General features: G+C 45.5%; 1 protein-coding gene across 1 annotated transcript in view; it reads right to left on the bottom strand.

The window, feature by feature from the left end:
- TRMT112 (tRNA methyltransferase activator subunit 11-2) overlaps positions 1–24,588 on the bottom strand; it is a 92,239-nt gene that overhangs the window by 54,047 nt on the left and 13,604 nt on the right. The window contains exon 2 of the mRNA XM_069645147.1: positions 10,027–10,128. Coding sequence (XP_069501248.1) covers positions 10,027–10,128 — 102 coding nt within the window. The remainder of the gene's footprint in view (positions 1–10,026; positions 10,129–24,588) is intronic.

Genomic DNA, 24,588 nt, shown 5'->3' on the forward strand with positions numbered 1-24,588 from the left:
AGTACCAGCATGCCCCACTGTCAGACACTATTGGTGATCGTGGTGTAGGTGAAGATAACTGCTGAAACTAAGACTCTGATCCCACAAAACAGTCTGAAAAGCTTGTGAGAGGCATGCAGTAAACCTGTTGTGGTAGTTAAGGGTACCACGGGTAAAGAAGTTTCAATTGTGTGCGCCATATTTGTGGCTAGGGTGACAGTGATGTTGACATGATGTTGCAATTTAGCATGAATCCAGTGTAGCAAATGGGAATGAGATGTGTTATTTTGAGTGGTGTGTTTTAGTTTATACATTTCCAAATTGCATGTGCGCAGCAAGATAAATGTCAAAACTGCTGATACAATCTAAATGCAATATAGGCATGTTGTGCCACATAGCACCTAACAATCGGGCAGCGAGGAGCTCCACACGTGCAATTGGAAAAATCAGTGTGAGAGGAAGGATGCGGTAGTCTTGAACATGTATAGATACACATACATGGGGGTCTCTAGAGGAAATAGGTTTTGGGCAGTATGAATTACAGATTTTTCCGCAGAGTTCTCTAGTAAGTTAGGAATTGTGCTGGCTGAAGACCTGGGTTGGGCATTTGAACTCTAGGTTGGGGAAAGGCAGGCATCAGTTGCGATGATTATCAGATGGTCAGTTTCAGGCAGGCCGCTTTATGGCGTGGTGCATTGTGAAGGGGAGATGCAGTATATGGGAGTCTGTTATTGAATGATGGAGGGATTTCTGGCACCTGGTAGGGATGGATTTTAGGGCCGGACAATTAAACCTGACACAAAGGTTGCATACGGGGAAAGGTGCACCGATAGATCATTGAGCTGTCAAGGTGTGGGTTGGGACCATGCGGGCTGGAATGGTAAGTCGCATAGTTTAGGTGCTAAAACCAGCAACAATAGATCAAAGGACATTTGTTTGTTCCCCTCTTGGCATCAATGGGATTTCCATAGAATAGCTGTGTGCGACACAAGCAGGGGTAGAGGTTTCCAACCAGAGGAACCTGTGATAATTGAGAGTGTAAATTGTGTAAACTGTGTAATTAGGAAATGGGGCTATGACCAAACATGGATGGGCACCAGAGACGGGTGTAGTGTAAATACGAAACATGCAATTATAGGTTAAGGAGGATGGTCCTTAGATGAATGTATCCAAGAAGAAGTGTGACAACTGAAGGGAATATGGTTACATTGTATAGGTTTATCATGTGTGGGGGCATTGATTTTGTAACAAAACCTCTGGGAGAGTTAACTGTTGTAAATTGTATAAAATGTGTGTTCTTTGTGCGGTTCAGAGAGACAGGTTAGTTTGACTCTTTGATGTCATCTACCACCACCTGGCCTTTTGTACAATAAACTCGCTTTACAGAAAAGCGTGCACTTAATCTTTAAGGGTGGGCCTGCTTTGGGTTACGGTGATCAAAGACCCACTCCTACAAACCCAAACTTTCTTCCAACTCCAGAGCTGGCAAAACCATCCAATGAGTTGTATCAGAAGGGGAAAAAAATGCAAACAGTGAACACAGACTTTGTACAGCCAGTCCTGACACCAGGACGTTTTATTAATAATGTGCATTACTTGATGTAACTTGATTAAGGTACATTAGGCAGGACTCACATTTGCACTCACCAATAGCCATTGGGTAGCAACAATGGACTCTGGCAAATAAGCAATACTGGGATGCATGCATTTGAAGAATTGCAGGGACGAGTAACTTTTTATGCCTGGCTAGAAATGTGCACATTTACATGTTTACCCCTGCATAAGGCATGTGTGCAAATCCCCGAAATGCTGTGGGCAGACTGAAAGGCAGGACAGACCTAAAGAGCAGAAAATTCTGACTGCCAGTAGCAGCGTACATGCCGCAGCCAGAAGCAGATGGGCAACAGCCATTTGGATTCAAACAGCCAATGCCTGAAGACAGCCATCAATGAGGTTGTGCAGTTGGACCAAGTGCAGATTGGCAGAATTTCAGTAATACACATTTTGGTGGTCCTATCACAGAGGACTGCATAGTCAAGTGTGGAGCAGGCACAATGGTCCTGTGGTCGTAGTGTCAGTACAAAGGAAACATGCTTCAGTGAGTATACAGTGATAAAACAGCGGCAAAAATGCTGTGGTTTGACCCATTAAAGGTGTACCCCATTACACCATTTAAGAGGAGCAGGGGTTGTGCCCCGCTCCCCTTAAATGGTATAATGGGTCTGGGGGCTGCAGGGGTGTCCCCCGCATCCTTTACATGGATTGTGGCAGCAAAACTACTGCCTTTCTGCAGCGATTTTAACACATGGAACCCTTCAGTGGTATGCAATTAGATGTCCTTGAGCAAATCAGAAGCCAGGACCGACCGAACTGATGAAGGGACACTGCACTGGAAAGTGTCAAGAAAAGAATCACAAACTGATCACTATTTATGGTTTGCCAAGGAAGTATTAGCACAACACTAGGATGGATATTGGGTGTTCGGGTGAGGGTGTAGAAACTATCACTAGGAAGTGAAGCAGTAGCACGCTATGCACAGTCCAGTCACAACAAAATACAACCCAAGGGGGAAGAGAGGAGGGGCAGGCAGAGTGGATTGGAAGAGGCAGGGAGAGTTAGGAGGTAGAGAAACGGACTGACTGCCCTGCAGCAAACCGCATGCACACACGCCCGGCACTGCAAGAATAGAGCGCAGGATCTCTTACGCAGCATAGGTCAGCCGCTCATTGCACGCCACCCCCGGGGCACCCAATGGGGAATCCAGAACAGGGCCCTCTCAGAGAATTAATCAAGGGAAAAAACCCCTAATGGATATAGACTTGCCTTGAATGGGCTAGCCACGGGGCACCTTACACAAACCTGGACAACCCAACACGGGACAACAATGCTGCCTCATGGCGGTCTTGAAGGGAGAAAAGGGGTGGAGCTTAAACCACCATTTAAACGTTTCCTTGTCTGACAACACTCCCGAGCAGGGAAGACAGGGCCTAATTGGATAGAGTCCTCTTAGAGAACAGGGAGGCGGACAAGAAAGTCCCTAGGAAGCAGAAGTCGTGGCTTGTTCAGTGAGGTCAGAGGAGGAGGCAAGCCAAGAGATCAGAAGGAGGAAGAACAGTGGAGGTGATTTTTGTGGCAGTTGAGGCATTGGTTAGCAAGTGCAAGCGGTAATGCAATGTGAATGTGGGTGTGTGGTTAGGCATGTTAGTGCAAAGAGTGACTCGGTGCTTGCGACACTAGCACTATCAATCCACCCATCTCCTACTCGCACACCGAGTAGGAGGTGGGTGGATTGATAGTGCTAGTGTGGAGGAGGGAGTGGCATTATCGAAGAGAGGAAGTGAGACCTAGGGGAGTGAGACATCAGAGGGACATAAGAGAAGAGACAGATTGAGAAGCGGGAGGAATTCAAGGGGCAAGAGTAGTACGAGAAGAACAGCAGATAGTGAGATGTAGAAGGAAAAGTGGGCAAGATATAAAAGATTGATTCAGGCAGAGATTCTGGAAGGGACATTCCAATCCCCTATATATTAGCAACTACTGCATAGAGTAAGGACAATGTTCGAAGTATAGATAGAAAAGGCAAAGGTCTTCATCTGCAGCAGAAGTTAGAAATGAAACGGTAGGGTCCACATTCAGCATTTGCCAACTGTGGCAGGTCAGAAACAGGACTCGGACCACTGGATATCATTATAAGGCTTTGATTATTTCAGGCAAAAAAAAAAAGGTCTTTCCCTAAACTGAAGCCCTGCTGTATGAAGTCACAAGTGTGCTCGTCAAATTAAACTATCGTCCATAATCCTTTTCTACCCTACCCCTTTCCCAATCTTTCAACAAAGCATAATAACTAACAAGTCTGAGGGGAACTGAATTGGAAGGGCTGGCTGATTGTTTCTGACCCCAAGCCGTCCAATTTAGCAACCCCTTGTGTTCATTGTGCAAGTTCAAAATAACAGCCAGTTCTTGATGGGTTGGTCTGTTGCCCAGAGGTCTCCAAACAAGGCCTCCTCCTTAGTCTCTCCTCCAGTTTCTGGGATTCGGTATGTTTCTCTCCCCACCGAGGGGTTCTCCGTCTCTTTCCGACCCTGGAAATCCTCTCTCCCTCCCTCAGGGGTGCGTCTGTCTCCTCTCCACTCCACTCCACTCCAGGGCATTTCTCACTTGCACTCCCCACTGCTTTTCGGCTTTTCTCCAAATTCTGGGGCATTCTCCTTGTCTCGCCACTCTGGGGCATCTCTCTTCTATACTTCCCTCTGGTTTATTACTCCTCAGTCCCCACTCTGGGTGCTTTCCTTCTTTTTTCCCCCCGCCTTCACCGTCTCCCTCTCCAGCTGAGCCACTGTGTACTTGCTTGCGTCAAGCAGCGCTCCTTGGGAGCAGCAATGGATCGCTCTGGTCTTTCTCCCGTCGCAGCGCAGCTTACGTTACTCTTCCACTGGGCTCTGAGTCGGTCTGCCGAGACTAGTCTTTCTCTGTCCTGCAGCTTGGTCTTCAAGGAGTTGCTTATGCAACTTCTCAACTGGAGTCCGTTAGCCTGCCGAGGGACTGCTTCCCCAGTCTCACAGCATCACCTGGCTGCTCCGGCCAGCCGTCAGACTTGTCACACTCCTCTGGTGCATGCCCGGGCCTCGCCGCCAGCACTGTGATTCTCCTTTTATTCCCAGCCACACTTCTAAGTCTTTTAGTGTGGTTAAAGTCTGAGGCACCTGTTCAGGGCATCCTTAGATTGTTCGTCCCAAGTTATCTTCTCCAGGGGATAAGACACAGGTTAGGTCAGAAGCAAAGTTAGTTATTACAAAATGGTGTATGTGCTCATTATAAACCCTAGTCCCTAGACACCCTATACAAGGAGTTTGTAACATAAGAAAAAGGAATGATGACATGTATTTCTATCGGGTCTCTGTCTCCTAAAGGGGAGTCACCTCCAGAGGGTTCCGACTTACCCTGTCCCCTTAGGGGGTGTTAAGCATACCAGGCCCATCTCCCTAGTCCAAAAGTGGGTGGCTCCCTCTGGGGAAAAGCAACAATCTTCCTGTATTTGTCAAACAACCTGGGGCCAAGGTGGTGCTTTACTATATGAGATAGAGCAGGAAAGAAGAAGGGATAGCTTCAGGGCCCATTGGAAAACAAATAAAAACCCTTGAACGGTCTTAGAGCGTTGTGTATTATGTGAGCCATCTGTGACACAAGGCATACGAAGTTCTGCCGCAGTAGACTCAGCGCACAACAGGCACAAACAATTTGCCTTGCAATGGGTGAACCACCGCGCAATATTTGCAGTGATATTTGACTCTTGGCGAGTGAGAAATTGGGTGCTGTGTGCATGTATAATTGAGGTGGTGAAGACTTTGTATGGCTAGCTAGCAACTTTGTCCCATTGGTGAACAATAAACGTTGTGACTTGTTCAGCTCAGGCACTCAAAAAAGGACAAGTCTATGCATGTTATTTTGAATTAAATGGTGGCCAGTTGTGGTGGGACACTGCGAGGAACATTTTCAATTTTTATCGACCCAATGAAGCGGAACCCAGATGTTGATGAAAATCTTTCCAACGTGTCGACACAGTGGGCTCTGTGAGGGGTAAGCAATGAGACACGGACACAAGGTATTCATTTTTCAAACAGACATTTATTAAATGAAAGAAGGTTGGGAAAACACCTTTCTAGCTCTATTTTAAAGAGGAATTTCCCTACCAAGAAAGCAAAACTAAGGATATATGTCTGTGTCAGGAAGTCTGTAACTAATACGTCCTTGTGTCCAAAACGTCCAATCCTCAATCTCGCACTAAAAAACAAAAAGTGTGCAAAGAAATTTCTTTGACTTGATGTTGGCAAAGTGTTCAAAATCAAAACTATAATAATAACGCCAACAAAAATGTTTAAGGTAAAACACCCTTGAACGCAGAGGAGGTTTCCCTTCACCTGGATTCTTCAAGTAGCGTTGCAGAATTGTCCCATCAAACAATTCCTTTAGACTTGCTTTGGAATCACAAAGATTTTGTTTAAGCAATCAAGTTAGTCTTTCTGGAAAACTTCTTGTAGCTTGCCTGGTATACTCCCCAGACAGGAATCTTTGTTCAAATTCAGCTGCCTGGTATATTCGCCTACCAGGACTTAGGTTTCTCAGTTTTTTTATCCATCAATATAGTATATACCGAGAGGTGCTTAGTATATCCATCTTAGGCAATGCTTGTTCAAACCTCTCCCCCACATTAGCATCTCATGCATATGTATTGGATTGGAGTTTGACTTTGTACTTAGTCTTGTCTGCATTCAAACATTCATTGGGTATTGTTTTTGTAAACTTTGGGGTTTTCCCACATCAGCAATTTCTTACTACTCCAACAATCTTGTGTTCTTGTGCTTGACGGAACGCCCAGTGGGCGGTCTGGCCTGCAGGAGCTCCAGCGCAGCTCCTCTCCACAGCCCTCCTGGCTCGCATACACCTTTTCTTCCTCCATTCTGGCAGCCTTGTCTGTGTTCACGAGTCCCGGCCTGGGGCTCAATGTCCTCTCTTGCACTGCTCACGTCCATAGTGTACTTCCATCGTTAAATGTCCCGCCCACTGAAGGGTATGGCATTAAAATTCTTTGCATGTTGAACTTTGAGTTCCTGTGACTACATAAACTCCTTACTCATCAGTTCCCGAGTGATATGGAAGTAGGAGTCCATAGGAGACTTGCTCTTTTAACTCTTGATTTTTCTTAGAGTTGTCACATAGCAGTACATTAGAAACAAAAAGGTATGTTGTGGCCAACTCTTAGCAGTTATTCTTAGGCTGAGGCGAGTGGTGGGTTTCCCGGGGTCCCCATTGTTTAAAATGTACCCCCGCCTCAACCCTGTGCTACAGCACGCTGTGTGCTCTCTCCCCACCCTATCACTGTGTTGCCACCTCCATCCCGCCCCACAAATGCTGTGATGGGCCTCTTGCCCCCATTTAGTCCCAAGACCCAGGACAGCCCTAAGGGCCCTAAGGCAAAGGGCTGCTCCCAAAGAAGCAGCTGCCGGTGTCAGTAGGGGAAGCAGGAAGCAGACAGCCATCAACCAGCAGCAACTGATAAGGTAGGCGACAGTGAACACAGTTTCTCTTTGAAATCTATTCCAACTACCGCACTAGCCCATAACCTGTAAATGACACTACTGACCCCTCAATAACAAGATCAGGTCTTCACAAGACGTCACACCACCCTAAAACATCCATAACTACATGCAAGACATCTGTAGCAGAAACACTATTTTGTGTGTGTTCTCATTACCTGCTGCATCTTGAAACCTAGGCCTTTTGCACTATCCAGGTGACTCCAATCTAGGCGTGTTCCCATTACCTGCCGTATCTTGAAACTTAAGCCTCTTTCCCCCCACTAAACAGGTATCCCAAAACTAGGTGCTACTGTATTTTACAGTCTACTGTTGTATCCCCATTTAGGTGCTATCCAGGTGTCCCAAAAAAGGGCACTGCTGTATTTTGCTGTCCACTGTTCTATGCACATCTAGGCATTTCTCCCGGTACCCAGGTGTCCCAACTCTAGGTTCTACTTCAGTATGCCGATTGGCCTCTCTCCCTCTATCTAGGTGTCCCAAACCCAGCTGCTACTATATTTTAACAGTCTACATTTGTATTCCCATTTAGGCACTATCCAGGTGTCCAAAAACTAGGCACTACTGTATTTTACTGTCTATAGTTGTATGTCCTCTTAAACCCCTCTCCCTCTATTCAGGTGTCCCAAACCTAGGTATCCCTCTACCCAGATGTCCCAGATCCAAGTGCTACTGTATTTTACAGTCTGCTGTTTCCCCATTTAGGTGCTATCCAGGTGTCCCAAAGCTGGGCGCTGCTGTATTTTGCTATATACTGTTCTATGCCCATCTAGGCATTCCTCCCGCTATCCAGGTGTCCCAAATCTAGGTTCTAGACACCCCCGCTCCCACTTTTCGCTATAGTGGGATTGTATGGTATAACAGTGACATTTTCGGCTCTATGAAATACTATAGAAAATGCAATCCTGTGCCGATCCGCTGGCTGCTCTTCTCCAAAATAATGCAGTCAGGCCAGGTAGTGCAGACTATAGTCCCAGCAAAGTGACAGTCACTGGTGTTTACCAAAAGTAGGGCTCAGACCAACCCACGCCTTATAACAAGACTGAGATGGTCACTATTATTCAGGTGTTAGAATGACGACCAATTGCGCATACAATGACCAGGCAAACAAGGCAGCACTTAGGTTGACTAGGCACTGTGGTGCTGTGTTGAGATTTATTTACGACCATGCGGCTGGACCAGTTAGCGCAACCCTGCAGATTTACAATAGCCATGTAGACAGGGGGGTTGGTGGGGGGGGGGTCCTACAGGGGGCCGAGCGCTGGGGCATGTGTAATACCAGCATGTTGCAGGTTGTGGAACACAAATACAAAACTATCCTAGGCCTGCCTGTAAACTTCCCGAATGCCCTGGTTTTCTGGGAAATGGATTTGCAGAGCATTAGCTTCATCTGTGGAGTGTTGCCTGTGTTCTTATGGGTTTGTTTATGGACCAATTGCAATTTTGGCAACTATAAGAACGCAGTAAAAGATGTTGAATCCCAGCCTGGAAGCTCAAACTTACCTTGGTTGGTGGATATACAAAATGAGCTCTCTTCCATGGGGTGGGGGAAGTTACTAGCTCTACCCAGATTCAATCCCCTCCAAGCTGCAACTGAAAAAGGCGTACGAGAAAATGGGTGAGTGAAATTCATGCAAAATTAGCTAAATCAACTAGCTTAAAATCCATTTGCATCATGGAAGCTAGAGCCTGTTCTTGAATGCCATTTAGACCGATGGCAGCCGAAATGTATGAGAATTTTATATACAAAGCTGCGTTTTGGCATTCTGCCTTTAAGCCACAAACTGAGCATGAGCAACTCAGCAACTTTGCCATATGTTGTTGAAAACACAGTGCTCTTCATCTTCTTTTGTCCAGAATATCTTTATATTAGAAAGAAATACCGGATTCCTCTTTTTAGACAAATTTGCACAAGACTAAGTGAGGCTTTTCATTTGTGCTTGGCAGGAGGGAGCGAATTAGCAACCCATATGGATACTAGGCATGGAGTAAGAGAACAAAGCAAATCAGTTGTTTGGCGAATTAGGTTTTAGTTCTGGATAATTAATCGCTTACATTTTAAACCTTTTTCCTCTTTTGGTTTTACCCTATTATCATTCATTTTACTTACTGCAGACTGTTTCATGTGCTGATTTTTGTATGCAACTTTTCTGATCTGCCAGATAGAAATAAAGTTTTATGAAATGAAATATCCAGACTTTAGCACATGTCCAAGAACAGATAACAGGTGTTGGCCTGAAAGCTGGCGAGAGATACAAGAGGGACAGGACGAAAAGTGGAAAGACCCAAGTGAGGTCTTGTGTTTAATGCGTTTCCAATTTTGAGCATGGTCAGGAAATATCCCATTGAACCAGAAGCTTTGGCTACAGCATTACAATTACAATTGTATGGACTTTGCCTCCACTAGGGTTGCATGAAATAGACCAGCCATTTGTCCAGCCTGCAGGCTCCTTACATATGTTGTCATTTCTTAAAGTGCGTAGACAGTCTGGACCAACCCCGATTTCATAAAACAAGCAGAATATTGGTAAGGGCAATTATAAGAGCACAGGTGACTATACTAATTAAGCAATCTATTTTGTGCCTGGTTGGGCTGGGTTGGTTGGGCGTGTCCTATTTATGCTAAGGTTATGAATGAGGAAGGCATGGAAATAGGGAGGTGTAGCAAACTACTGGACAGAGGTATTGTAATGCCGTCAAATATTGTTTAGGTCAAGGGGACAGCCATGGATTTCCTCTTGAATCTTTTAGAAAACGCATGGAGTTACCTTGTAATTTGCGAGACTGGCGTTTGTTATTTGTCTGGTGTGGAACAGTCATTACCTGGACGAATGAATTTGGAGCTGTCCGCGGACGTTGTTCACTTTAGCAACGTTTATTACCAGCATCTAAACAGTCCTGCAAAAGGATACTTGAAAGTTAGTCACCCTACATGACCCGTATACGTACGTACACTGTCTGCCACCTCCACCAGCGCTCCCCATTCCAGTTTAGGGATCATCCGAGCCACAAACTCCTGGTTGAAGTCGACAGTGTTCACCTTCACTTCTGTGGCCTAAAGGAGAAGGGAAGAAAGGTTCACATTGAGAATCCAGGGGTTTTATTGAATGTTAAAGCTTACAGGGTGCGAGTTATGCACAGAGGGGTCGGTGCAGAGCAGGGAAGACCAGGGCTTGCGGGTGTGTCCCAATTAGAAAGGAGTTATCAATGCGGTGAAGGATCTGTGTCCACAGAAGCAAAAGTGAATGCACAGAGAGGGAGGTCTCCTGCACTAGCACTAGGTTGATGGCGACGGTTATGCGACTGCTTTGCCTACTGAGAGCGATGGATGCCCGATACCTGTATTTTAGTACGATAGGTAGGTTTATATGATCCAATTGCTACCTACTGGTACTCTAATACACAGTACTGCCCAAATATATTTAAAATTAGCATGTTTAAATCATTACATTTTTATCTTGATTAACAAGTCTCAAGCCAAGTTTATTCCATTTTCAAGACAAGTTTATTCGATTGTGGTAACAAACACATTAACCATAAAACAAAAAACACACACAAGTGTGTTGTCATTTTCAGTGACATAGGAAGTAATTAGTCCAAGAAATAAAACGCAGCATGGTTTGAATTTTTCAACAGGGAGACCACAGAGATGGATTATAGGACAACTGAAATGAAAAGGCAAGATCCTGCAAAGAGCACAAATCAGAGAAATAGAAATACAAACAACGACCTAAAAGCTGTACAAACTGTTTCATGGGATGCCCCTGCTTAGCGTTGTACTCTGGGATGCACCACCATGGTTTATGCAAGTTTTCCCTTTGTGTGCATCATGTCTGTACTCTTATATGGGGAGAGCGTGTGTAATGGACTGGTTCTTGCTAAACACTAGAGAAGGACTACATGTAAAAGTTAAGGATTTTATTGAAAGCACGTTTATATGGAACATGATGCTCAATTCTACAACATATTTTGCTTGGGGATTGAAGGGTCCTCCTTGCCGCCCCCAGTTTCCCAGTTCCACACCAAGCACTCACTGTCTGCAACTCTTCGTTACACAATGAACTTGCGTTTCCAGTCACATTTTACAGTGTTCAGTCTCTTGGTTCCAGCTTTCCCAGAATCCAGTTCTCGTCCTCAGCAGATGCCACTTTGTAATCCACAATAAGCTTGGCTTCCATTGGACCCATAGAATGTCCTTTGCATGAGGTTTATCTTCTATACAACACTGCTGTTGGCAACGGTTACCTTTACTGTGCTGAACTTGCAATACTTCACCAGTCTCGAACAAACGTTGCTTTCCATGTATAGATTGATCTGAATCCTTTCAATACAGTTGGGATTTACTCACCCTTCGACCTTGGGGGAATCTTGGTGAAACAGAATTCATACTTTCGAAGGCATTTTAGACAAATAAGCACTTCATAGACATTTCACTGACGCTTCCATTTAGTCAAATGCACAGTTCATATGTTTTGTGAGGACTGTCTTCAATGACTGCATTTCGGAAATGTGCGCACTTTATAGGCGTGATGCTTCACATTCATCTGTATATTTTCATCCTATTTCCTTGACTTGGCTTGCTTTGTTTGTTTAGCCCAGGGCTCAAGTCGAGGGTACATGCAGGTGGGCGAAGCCCCCCCCACTTTTTTCAGAGGGCACCTTGAGCTAATTTCTGGTGACACCACATTCAATTGTACGTTAATGAGCCCCCCCTCCCCCCCACTGTTTTGCGAGAAATTGAGCCTTCAGCCTCTTAACAGGCCAGTGTACTCTGGGACCCAAAATACGTTACTTCTCAAGAGTTCTTTGAAATTTTCAATTTTTTAAAATCAATGTAATTCCGAATAGCATCTCGTATGGAACTGTGCATTTCTGGTTCCATCAAGTATCACTCTTTCACTCACTCATGAGTGACGCCTCAGACTTGGCCTGGGTTTCACCAGCTAATCGATATAGCTCGTCTGTCTGTGCATAGCCGTGGAAGTCAGACTCCTACATGCATTACTCTGCCCCTCATTCATTCATACATACATTCATTTTTCTAGGTTTCGCTACAGGAATCATAGTTCAAGCCTCTTTGTGAGAAACAGACTGATGGATGGTGTATTCTATAGCTCACAGTGCATGCTACTCTCATCCCCTCTAAGCTCCGATGTAACATCAGGTCACGCTCCCCCCTTTCTTTTTCTGCACTCTTTCAGGTGTGCGTCCTGGCTCACTCCCTCAACCTCATCTCCGCTTCCTTCCATCAGCCTGCCTCTCACTACACAACCTAACTCCATGAAAATGGCCTTGACCCTGCACGCCCCTCAATACCAGGCTTCACAATGAAAAAAGGTTTAGGATCTCCACATCCTAGCCCCTCGATACAGAACCGGAGGGTAAGAGCGTACTGTGCTACAGCATGGTAGGAAATGTGGGTAGAGGTGATCCAAGCCTGCCACCAGTAGCTGTTGTCCAGAGAGCTCTGGTACTTCCATTTTATCTGAGAGATTCTTGTCTAGCCATGATTTTTTCTCTGCAGTGTGACTTTTAGATCCATTTTATAGTGGGAATAAAGGGAATTAAAAGTGAGAATAAAACAAGGACTGGATAGGCCAATCAAAAAGGGACAAGAGGAGAGTTTGTTTGAATTAGGTCTATTGCAACGGTCACTGCAGTATAGGGAAGGTTACACAACACTCGCACATTAAATTGAAAATAGGTTTCCTCTGTAACTGTTCTATTCTATGGAAGCTTACGATCTAGAACGATTGTAACACTCATGCAAAATGTTGATGCCAAAAATGATTGCCGACAGAATGTTTGCACTGAAATTTCCACAGAGGGTTAAGAAAATGAAAATCATTTCGACCACCACATAGCTTGACATTGTCTGCTTTAAACTTCAAGATGTTGGCAATCTTTTACCTGTACAGATGTAACCCTTCTTCCACCTTTGCTATCCCTTTTGTTAATTCTCACATGGCAATTGAAACCATACGCCACTCTCCGGACAAGCCACAGCACAGTTCAAATACTACAGTGGTGCCTGGAGCACAATAAATAAAAAACACAAATGTATCCTTGCGATATATATAAAGCAGAGGGAAAAACAGAATGAAAAATATAGTGCCCCATTTCTTTCTCTACTTCATTCCTCTCTCTGTTCTATTCCCGCTTTCTTCTCTCATGATGCTGCAAGTTCCCTTCTTTCATACTTTTCGAACTCACAATTTCCCCTCCCATCATCCTCGTCATTTTACACAATTCTGTACCCTAAACCCGCTCTCATCTTTAATCTTCTGACTTGGCAAACTACTTTACATCTAAAGTAGCTACTTTCTGATCTTACTTTTCTTCTCCTACCCCGGTTTGTCCTTCTCCTGTAATCCCACCCCCTTGCTCACCATCCTCTTCTCTACTTTTTGACCTTCACAATTCTGCTCTCTTGTGCTCACCCGACTGCTTCACCTTCCAATCCTCTTCCTTCTAATTTTTCCCAAATGCCTCCTCATCGTCTCTTATCTTACCTCATTAATTCTTGCTTTTCTTCTCTCTTTAAGCAAGCACTCAATCTCCTGATCTTGAAGAAACCATCTCTGGAGCCCTCTATCCCGCTAACTTCTTGGCCAATTTCTCTTTTTCCATCTTGAGCATGCGGATTATTCACAAATTTCTGCCCATCTCAATCTTCATTCTCTTCTGCCTCCTCTTCACTGAAACTGCCCCTTTTCATGTCTCGAATGCTCTTCTTACAGTTAGTCATTCTAAATGCTCCCTTATCCTTATGGATTTTTCTGCAGCATTCGATACTGTGACCACTCCCTTCTCATTTCCTCCCTTACCACTCTTGGTTTATCAGGCTTGAATCTCAAATGGTTCCACGCTTTCCCAGCGGTCTTATTCTGCAACATGGGCTGGGCACACTGCCCGCTCTCATCCTCTTATGGTGTCCATCAGGGGTCTGTTCTTGGTCCCCTGCTCTTATTGCTCGACACTGTCCCTCTTTCTGCTCTTATTTCATCTTTAGTTTCATCTTCTGCTGATACCCTCATTTTCTTTACTCTCTTCTTTTGAAGACACTTTACACTCTAACTGCCTCTATGCAGTTCAAAGCTGGATGTTTTAACATTTTCTCCATCTTAATCCTTCGAAAATTGAGGTTGTATTCTTTCCTGCCATTACAATGCCCCCAGTTTAAATGGCCCCCAGTTTCTCCTTCCCTCTCCCCCCCCCCTCTTTCTTCATGTGCTCGTAACTCGGGCATAATCTTTGACACCTTGCTTTCCTAAACATCTCTTCTATTGCTCGATCTCGTTATGCTTTTAAGATTTGTCGCGCATGACCTTATTGTCATGAGCATGGGTCATGCCCCTAGATTAGCCTCTAAGAATTTGTGGACCATGGCTTATCATACTTGGTCTGTAACAAGGAAAAAACCATGTCTAGGCTATACGGCAAAAGACACTTCCTCATTACCTAAAATGGCGGCGTAGTGGTCCTATGGGAAGTGATAGTTATGGTCTAGTGCTTCACACTCGCTGCATATATAAGCCCCTCCCGCACCTGCTCCGCGCTTCGCGTCGTCTGCTTCGCAGTGTACGCTTACCGCGGTGCCAGTTCCAGTCACAGTTTTCCTCAGCCCATTCTTGAAATCTCCTTACCGTAGTTCCATAGTTTCCCTGAAGTTAGCCATGTACTTCCCAGTCATTTCCACAGTATTCCATTGTGTTCGGTTTTAGTCAGCATTCTCGGAAGTTGCCTTCATATCTGCCTCAGCACTTTTGCCGCGGTAAGCGGAATATTTTCGTTGAATCTCCCTCAGCTGTTTGAAGCTCGTCGTCTTGTCAACCAACATTTATCACAAGTATTGGCTGTTAATGTTGTTTGCGCACTTGTTTTAGCGTTCATTTTCCAGTCAGTTGAGTTACCTTGTTTTTGTGGCAGCCGTAATAAGTTGTTCCCTGTCAGTTAGCCTTCACACACGCTATGAAGTGCTGCAATCCGTGACAAAGTTTTGAGTAGTCTTATATTGGGTGTACAATTTCTTCCAGTCAGCAGAACTAACGAGGGTCATATTGTTAGCGGTTGGAAGTTTTATCCACTAGTTAGCATACAGCACATTACGCATAAAGCTAGAGTTTCATGTAAAAAAGGACAATACATTTTCTCAGCAGTAAACATTGTTCTGGCCACTTGTCCACATGCACATATAGTGGTTCCTCAGTTGTTGGGTTTGGGAAGATTAGGTGTTCATGCACGTCAATTGTTAATGGAACGGCTTTAATGGTGCTATTCTTGCCAGGGGTAGTTTCCAACTCCTACCTTGTCCTAATTAGCTCTCCCTCTCATATCACGCATACTAGCAGTCCTTACTCCCTTCAGAAAATTACATTTCATCTCCATTCTTCAGAACAAGCGCCCCTGCGTAGAAGCAGGATGGAGAGCTCACCAACAAATAACCACAGGTAACGACCCCTGAAGAGTTAGAGAGCTAATTCCTGAATTGGTGCATTAGACTAGCATATTGAGGATTGCTGAACGTTTCTTCTTAGATAACCAGACTACACAGATTAACAACGCACACTAAGAATAGTACAACCAGATTTTCCAGAGAAGTGCTCCCGCAGAGTTTATGAGGTAAGCGTTACTCATCTTTTTCATGCTACTATGCTTCTTTCCTGTTTGTTCTTCTCTCGTATTGATTGTTCATCTCTCCTCTTGCTCGTCCTGCTTCCCATCTTCTTCCGCTTCACTCCATCTTTAACTCTTCCGTTTGCCTTCTTTTCTCCTCTCCTCGATCACACGCTCCTTAGTTTTGATGTCTCTTCTCCCTTTTGAGTCTTCTTTATCATTTTCTCTTGATTGTCTAAGTGCATCCATGGTCTCGCCCCCCTTTGCCTCTTTGCTTATCTCGCTCTATTGCGAGTCAGTTCCTTCTGTTTCTAAACCTCTTGTTTTCGTTTCCGCCCCCCATGTCCTTCTTGACCCAAAACATTGAACTCCCTCCCTCCTCCATTTTGTATTTTACAGTTTTATCTCAAAGCTCAACTTCTATCTGCACTCTTAACAACTAAGTCTCACCCCCTCCTTCCGATTTTAATCTGGTGTCCATTGTTCATTTTTATTGTACTGTTTTCTATGGTTTCTGTATTGGAGCTTTTAGCGGGAAAAAAAATGCTATATACATTTAATAAAAATACAAGCCGTGCAAAAACATCCATAGCCCCCCGATCTAGTAATACACCCCTATGTACACACCCCTATTCAACCATGTATTTTAGCATATAAGGAGTAATAAATTAAAGGGAAAACTTTATGAAATTAAACATATTTCATGAAAAGCACAACATGGCTGCAGCACCCAACATGCAGTTGGGGGCCTGGGACAAAATACAAAGAATATACAGCAAAATAAAATAAGATTTTGTTGAAATGATCCGCAGTAGTTATAGTGTACATTTTGATCATGGTAAACTGATAACTGCAGCATATTGGATATATTGATAGGGGGGGCAGACTCCCACCCCTCCAATTAAAGCAATGGGCAAAAAGTCAGTGATGGGCTACAATCAAGCTATGGAGACTAAACCACATAGAACCCTGGCATTTGCAACACGAGGGACAGAAGGAAAACAAACATGAAATCAATTTAGTTTAAGTGAAAAACATACCTTGAAACTGATGAGATCCACTGTAACAAAAACACTAATTGGTCAACATAACTCCGATACAAATCACACAAAAGAAAATGTGTCTACATAATACTGGGAATGTTTAGTTTAAACTAGAATTTAACACTAAACATAACATTGAACCACAACTTACCCTGACAATGTACACCTTTACAGCTTACACTAGAAATGTACCGAGGTACATAGCAGAAGTACACTACACTCTAAACGCATACTGCAATTCAAACAGTCCCAATACACATACATTTACAGAACATAAAAACATACACCCATACTTAAACAAAGTCTGCCACAAAAAGAAAACGTACTAAAAAGTCACAAACAATGTACATGCTACAAACATTCGCATATGCACAGCAATATATAAACAAATGAAAACATTACACTCCAAAACAAAAAGGTGAGTTAAGGTACTACCAATGTTGGTATTAATGTTAGCATTCCCAACATTTATAGAATACATTTCTATAAACCTTTTTATAACAACCATTTACATTTCTAAAACCTTAATCGAAATAAAAACTCCCACTGTTCACACGTGTGCGCATGCACATACATACAGCCTGTTGGGGGGGTGGTATATCCTACCCCCTGCACCATTCCCGCACCAGGTAAATGTTGTATGAGCCAAGGGGGGTGGGGGGCGACACCCCCCGCCCCTCCTGTACATATTTGCACCACCCATCTTGGATATACGTATGTAAAAGTGTTTGTGGGTTGAACTCCATTTTGTGCCATTTCAAACGCCATCTTTTCCTAGGCCCTCTGCCACCCTGTTGAAATGTTCACTCTCCCTGCGCCGCGCACAGCCAGCCTCCGCCACCTCCACCCCTTTTAGTTCTGCGCGAATCAGGTCACGGAAAATCGGCCATTCATTGTTGTAATTAGCAAGTATCATGCAATGACAGAATGTGATCATCGCAGAATGTGAGACCAAGGCCTGCTCCAGACCCAGAGCCCCATCCATCTCTGCTGACCGATTCATGCCCTTTCCACCCCCTTCCTGCCAAGCTAAGGTCCACTGGCCTCATGCCCCCTATTCCCTTTGAATGCATCTGCTCAACAGACCCGTCCCTTGACCACCCTCAGGTGCCCACCATATACCCAATACTGAATGGTCATATATTCACATCTAGAACTAACATCGGTCCCCCATGAACTTGAAATCGTGAAGCTCCAAGGACCACACATCGAAGATCGAGCCTTCTGATAAGGCACCCGGAGAAAGACCCCTGCCCCATGCCCCCATAAAAGAATAGGTTAAAAGTACATATATTTGCCTTAAACGGCACCCTTTGATGCAATGGTTTATGCCGGCCATTATGCTTTGCATGCCAATGTCAGTTTAGTTTAGCTCAATACAATTGTCATCTGTGTGAACCTCAACCGACCCTCACCCTGTGACGATGATCCCAGCTGATCACGTGCACTGTAACTGATGGAGAAACAGCAGCCAATTGAATCCAGGCATCCCTTATGGAGCTGGGATTAGTATACGTGCATAGCCAATCAAATGTGCTCCACCTATACATGATGTAATCTATGACGCTTAGTGTCTGCTTAATGAGCTACCCGTGTATCTTTTGGCAGAGTGCTCTCCGTCAGCAGAGTTTTGCTTGCAATTACTCTCCTGGTCTCATTCCCTAGTGGGGTGTGTACTTTATTCTGACTATTTGGACATGTGCATGCTAAGGTACCAGCCTTCAAGCCTCAGAGGAAAGAAACCTAGACCACATACAGTTTAAGACCTGAAAAGGAATACATTAGAGGGGCAGTTTATCTTTAGTTTCATAAATGTCCATTTACTATAAATAAACAAAGTGGTAATGTAAGCACAACTATAAAGCTGGAGATGACCAACGGTTGATGGTGTTGTATCAAGCAAGGCAAAAGAGTACGATTTGTCACTGGGCAGTGTAGATGGCTAAAACATTAATGGGGAGTTACAGATCACTCAGTGGAAATTTAGCAGTGGCTGCAGAGATCGACAGAAAAAAATGCAGAGCAAGGGATCCCTCTCCCAGTGTTAAACACTTGGTTGCAGAGATCTATGCAACCTGCGGGACACAGAAGATATAGGCAAAATAGCCTAGCTAGAGCAGCCACTGCAAAGATCTTCATAACATGTAGGTCACAGATCTGCTTTCTGTCAGGAGCAATGGGATGTGAAGTGCCTTCAGTGCCTGCCTATTCGAAGTCTCTTCCCTAACTCATCAAGAATATCACACGCTCAGAAGCGAGGAAACTAACGCAACCTGAACTTTATGGAAAAAAAATATGGGCACGTTGTCGTTCTAAAATGGAAAGAATTCCACATTTTCAGGAATAAAAATGGCATTACTGTCTCTCAAAAACAAATTCTATGAAGCAGTGAAGTGGTCGATAGTTATTAACATACTTCAAATTCTAAGTAGCTCTGGCTTAAAGAATGGGCTGGGATAACAACTGATCAAAATGAGGAGAAAGCAGCGTGGAAAGCCTTTCTTTTGTGGGTACTGCAAGGGTGCAGAAGAAGGTAACCTACATGAAGTGTAATGGTGGTTGGCAAAGACTTTATTGAATTCAAACACCTAGCTATCACTAACTCTAAGAGAGGGTTCCCTGCCTCAAAACAGACCAAATGATCTGTCGGAATGTCGGTAAACTGAAAAAGCCACAGTGTGGAGTCAAAACCCTACTTCTGTCCCTTACACTACAACTAGAGTTGTAATGAAAAGTAAAGTTCTCACCAGGAGAATTACTCCCTTGTCCTGGTGTCCAAGAAAGTCTCTTCAGAACTACAATCCCTGGTCTTGGGTTTATGCACAGTGCAAGATGTGGCCAGGATGAATGACTTCCTTCCCCTGGCTTCTCTAGTAATGTTCAAGCTGGGTCGAGGGGTGGAATAAAGAAATCGCTCCCTTCCCCTGGATAATGGTTTCCCCAAAGTTCCAAATGTGTCCAGGGGGGAATGACTCCTTTCCCTTGGGTATTAGTTTCAACAAAGTTCCAGTTGAGGTCAGGGGGATTGCTCCCTTCCAGTCTTCTTATCTAACCTTTACAACAGTCCCAGGCTCTCCTTAGCCGGTCAGTGGTCCTTTCTTTACTACTGTTTGGAGGGTTCCTCCCTCTGATGTTCACCATATACTTATTTGGGTCCCAGGCCCTGTTTGCTCCCCCTTTCTGGTCAGGGCCACTTGGCAAATTCCCCTGCCAAGTACTGCCACGAGGAAGATGACAATGTAGGCTTCACCTCCCTTGGTTGACTCTCTTCACAAGTACTGCCACGAGGAAAGGGATTCTTATTGTTTCCCATATGGTTTCTCTCTCCTGCACCTCCAAGCCCCTACCGGTCCCTGTGATGTGCCAGTTTCCTTCTTTAGCTCCGGACTCTTGGCTGGTTTTTCCTGGATGCTTGTGTGTGCTAGCTGGGCTGCACAGGCATCTCCGGCTTCTGCTGCTCTTGCTACGCATACCTTCTTCTGGATCGGTTTAGGTGCCATTACTGGACCGCTCGGTCCACCTCCCAGGAGGTTGCGCCACCGTCTATGCTCAGTCACGTACTTGACCCACTCTGCAACACCAGGCCAAGGACTCAAATCGTTGGCCTCTTGTCTTTGGGTGTGGACTGCTCTCGGCTTTCCCACTGTATCCTCTGCATCTTCTTTTAACTTCCTGTGCTGGACTGTCATTTGTGGTGGTATGCTGCTCTGGTTCTCGAAATCCTTTGTTAAGTTTGTGTTTCTCAGGACAGTTCCCCGCAAAGTCTATACCGTTCCTCCTCTGTGCCATTCTTCATGGCTCCTGATGGCCACCTCGACTCAGTTCTGGCATTGCTGGCAATCTTCATGCTTTAGGTGATCTTTTTCATGCCAGTACTGGAGTTAGTCATACGATCTGTATTGTTAGCAATCTTCGCATCAGTAGAAGTAACTGGTATAATGTTACCATAGCAAAGAGAAGCGCTATCAAGGATTGCAAGATGGCCACCGTGCACTAGAGACGTGTGTGCGTGATCTCCGTCCCGGATCTAATCTGCAGCACGGCCCATCCAGGATTGAAGCAGCTCATCGGCCCCCACATTTAAGGAGAATTATACCCTGGGGCACGGTGTCCACAGAGCCGGTGGCATTGGAAGGTGCCGTTGGGCCTGCCAAGGTAGTGATATCGAGGCCCCCACCCAGGAGCACGGGGCCCTCATGAGTGGGACAGCTGGCTGGTCCACCCAGCCCCCAACCCCCTGTGAAAATCGCAGAAACCGCTGAAGATTTGCAGAACACTGAGGGGAGGCAGCGAGGTCCCGGGGTCGGCCCGCTCGTTAATCATTGAAAGGACAAGGACAGTACTTCTGTGCTGCAGCCCTGGAGTACAGCTGCAGGGACAAAGTAAGTGTCCATGAGACCGCGCCCTGCTTCGGCGCCGAATCATAAAGACTTGACTGGCAGCTCTCCTCTCTCCCAGAATGCGGTAGGAGAGTGCCGCCCAGTTGCCCGTTATTTTGGATGGGCTCACCGGCAGCAGCGATCGCAGTGGAAGAAAGGTTCAAGAAGCAAGGCACCAAACTCATCAGCCAAGGAGCATCAGGAGCACGTCTCATGGGAAGCTGCCTGGCACCGCTGAAAGGCTTATAAATACAGCACCCCCCCAAATATGAGCACAACACTGCTGGAGACCCAGCTACAGGCACGGCAGGTGAGTGTGGGATCCAGTGTTAGGCTTCAGGTGGGGCGCGGGGGGGGGGGGCTTTCATTTTGATGGGATCGATCAAGTGAGCTGGAGGCGGCATCCCCCTCCCCCGAGAAAACTGCTGGCCATAACCAATGTGGTAGCTCCCCCTTTAGGAATACCGAAGTGGACGCATTGGGGTGCTCCCGCCATTGGAGACAATCTATGCCGGGAACCAAAAAGAAATCTACACTCCCAGGACACCCCAACCTCCTAGGCCAGCACAAATATGGCAGGTGCCAAAGCAGACCTTTTTCAAGGGACTTTTACGGCTTCGTTGCAAACGCAGTTTACTGCCTTCACAACGGAGATCAAGCTGATGGCAACAGAGTTAAAAAAAAAAGCTCCGACATCACTGGGAGAGAGGACTGATGCAAATGAACGATTCAGGAACTAACAGAAGACAATAAGCAATCGGACGAAGTCATGGAACACTTGGCTAGAACCACTCATCTTAAAATACAGTGTGAAGACTTGGAAAACAGGTCTCAGAGGGCTAACCTAGGCATCAGAAATCCATACGCGTCAGAAATCTTCTCGAATCGGTCGGAGACCCTGACCTAAAGGATGCAATCACAAGCATATTCAGAGACCTTCTAGGGAAGGATGAGGAGGTTGGGATTCCCCTGGACAGGATCCATAGAGTGGGTCCGAGGAAATCAGAGCCAGTGGCACACCCTAGAGATGTACTGGCCGCATGTGCACAGTATCGTCAGAAGGAACAGATTCTCAGGGCAGCCAGACAAGCGGAACGAATCTCAAAATGGCTCGGAAATACAACTCTATCAAGACTTCTCCTAACTTATGCTCCAAAAATGTAGAGATTGGTGAAGGCACTACAAACACGCAAGATAAAATATAGGTGGACATTCCCGTTTGGCTTAACATTAGTCACCTCACGTCAAGAAGGGATGGAGCTGCTCCACATTGAAGGGGACCTCCAGCCAAGAACCATGGAAGATTCATCCTCTCAATCTGGCAAGCCCATGGGAATGGTCGAGAGTGGCACGAGGAGGTAAACGAAGCAAAGGTCAATACTGGTGTTGCTGGAATCCTCATTGTTAAGCCGAACTATCGAAACAACCTTTGAGTACACGAAATTGGGAAGGATACCCACTGGGTTACGTGCTACTGTAGTTTCTACTTTGTGGGGATGCAGTTCATCGCCTTGGAATCCACAGAGAGGAGAAGATGGGGGGGGGTTAGGAAACCCCACGGTTTGCCATGGTGAAATTTGTGATCCACTGCCGAGGGCCTGCGCCCAAAGACTTACTAGGTACCGTGGTTCACACCACGTGAGGCGGGAGGGGGAAAGGTTCATTCAAAGTTATGCAAGAGTATGGTGGGTAGGGGAAGGGGTAGGGTTAGGGGGTGCAACTGGGGTTTGGGAAAAGGGGAGGTTGGCAGAAAGAAAACGATGCCAGGGTTAAATTGAAGTCAGGGCAGGGGGTGGGGTTCTGGTACATCTCATACAGGGACTTCTAGTCAAGTGTGTATCGCTCAATATCCAGGGGTTAAACTCCCCAGTGAAATGTAGGAAGCTGGAAGGGTTCTTAGCCCGTCACCAACCAGATCTGGTGGCACTCCAGGAGACCCATATTAGACAAGACAAACATAGGCTTCGTATTAGGCATTACCCGCAAATCATACAAGCGAATGCACAGGGGAAAAGTGCCTAGAGTACTCATAGTGCCGTTTACTGAACTAGAGGCATTTACTTCAGGTGAGCGCCTAGTACTGGGGGACTTTAACTTGGCCTGCGATCCCTGGCAGGACAGAAGCTCCAATACTCAATATGGTCAGTTTCCCCCCCCCCTAACAAACCCCAAAGCTGAAATTTTTAAAATTGGCACTGAAGGATGTTTGGCTGTCCCTGAAGGGCAAGGAGATTTGGTATACAATCTTGGAGAACAGTACGCCTCCTTCACTATTGATAATATTCCAATTATGGTCTCAAACCATGTTAAGACACTCGGAGTCTACCTTGACTCTGACCTGTCAATGGACAGACAGGTCAATGCCTCAGCCTACTACACCAAAGTCCTCAACGCAGTCAGGCCCTTCTTGGCCCGTCAAAGCTGCCTCACGATTGCCAGGGCAATCATCGGGTCATGACTTGACTACTGTAATGCCCTTCTCGTCGGGACTTCCAACAAAAACCTTGACAAACTTCAGCTAGTCCAGAACAATGCACTAAGGGCAGCCACCGGCACTGCAAGGAGAAACCACATCTCCGAAATCAGAAGGCAAGTACACTGGCTCCCGGTTAAAGAAAGAATTGTCTTTTAAAACTCTTACACTCACCCACAAATGCCTTCACGAACTTGCCCCCCCTTACCTGACTAACAGAATTACCAGGCACTCCGCCACAAGACCGCTCAGATCCATCTACGCCAACACCATTGTGAGGCCTACCTCTCGGAAAGTGCGCGCTGGTGGCTCCAGCTTCCCTACCCTAGCAGCCACGCATTGGAACGCCCTGCCTCCTCACCTAAGACACATTGAGTCCCACCTAGCCTTTCGTAAGGCTATCAAAACCAGACTCTTTGTGTGATTTAAATCTGTATCCTCCACTGCCTATTTGCCTGCCAAATTGTAACTAAGAGCCTCTGGCACCCATACGTAATCTTAAATCTGTGTATCCTCTGTAACAGTGCCTCGATGCCTTTTGGGCTGCAAGTGCGCTTAACAAATGCAAATAAATAAAATAAATACCCATTATTCACACGTCCATAGATCATGCTCACGTATCGATTATATTTGGTCCTCCAGTACGTTACTGGTTACATAACAAATGTCGAGACGTCGAGCCCCATCCAATAGCACTTTTAGGCCACGCACCAATCGCTGTAGAATTTAGCCTCCCACAACCAAAATGAGGTGCTGGGGGATTGGTCCTGGACATGTCTCAGATTTTTTTATTGACCCCATCCTTAGGGATACATTAGAAGGGAAAATTATAGAGTTCTTTGACATTAACACAAACGGGGAGATGGCAGAAAACACAGTATGGGACACAGTTAAGGCAACCTTTCAAGGGAAATTGATAGCGGAGTGGGCGCTTAGACAAAAACAAAGGGGTGCACTTGAAACCGAACTCAAAGATGAGCTGAAGCAGACCATGAAAAAAAATG

Source organism: Ambystoma mexicanum, chromosome 2p, assembly GCF_040938575.1.
Source record: "Ambystoma mexicanum isolate Mex_15411 chromosome 2p, UKY_AmexF1_1, whole genome shotgun sequence".
NCBI lineage: Eukaryota > Metazoa > Chordata > Amphibia > Caudata > Ambystomatidae > Ambystoma > Ambystoma mexicanum.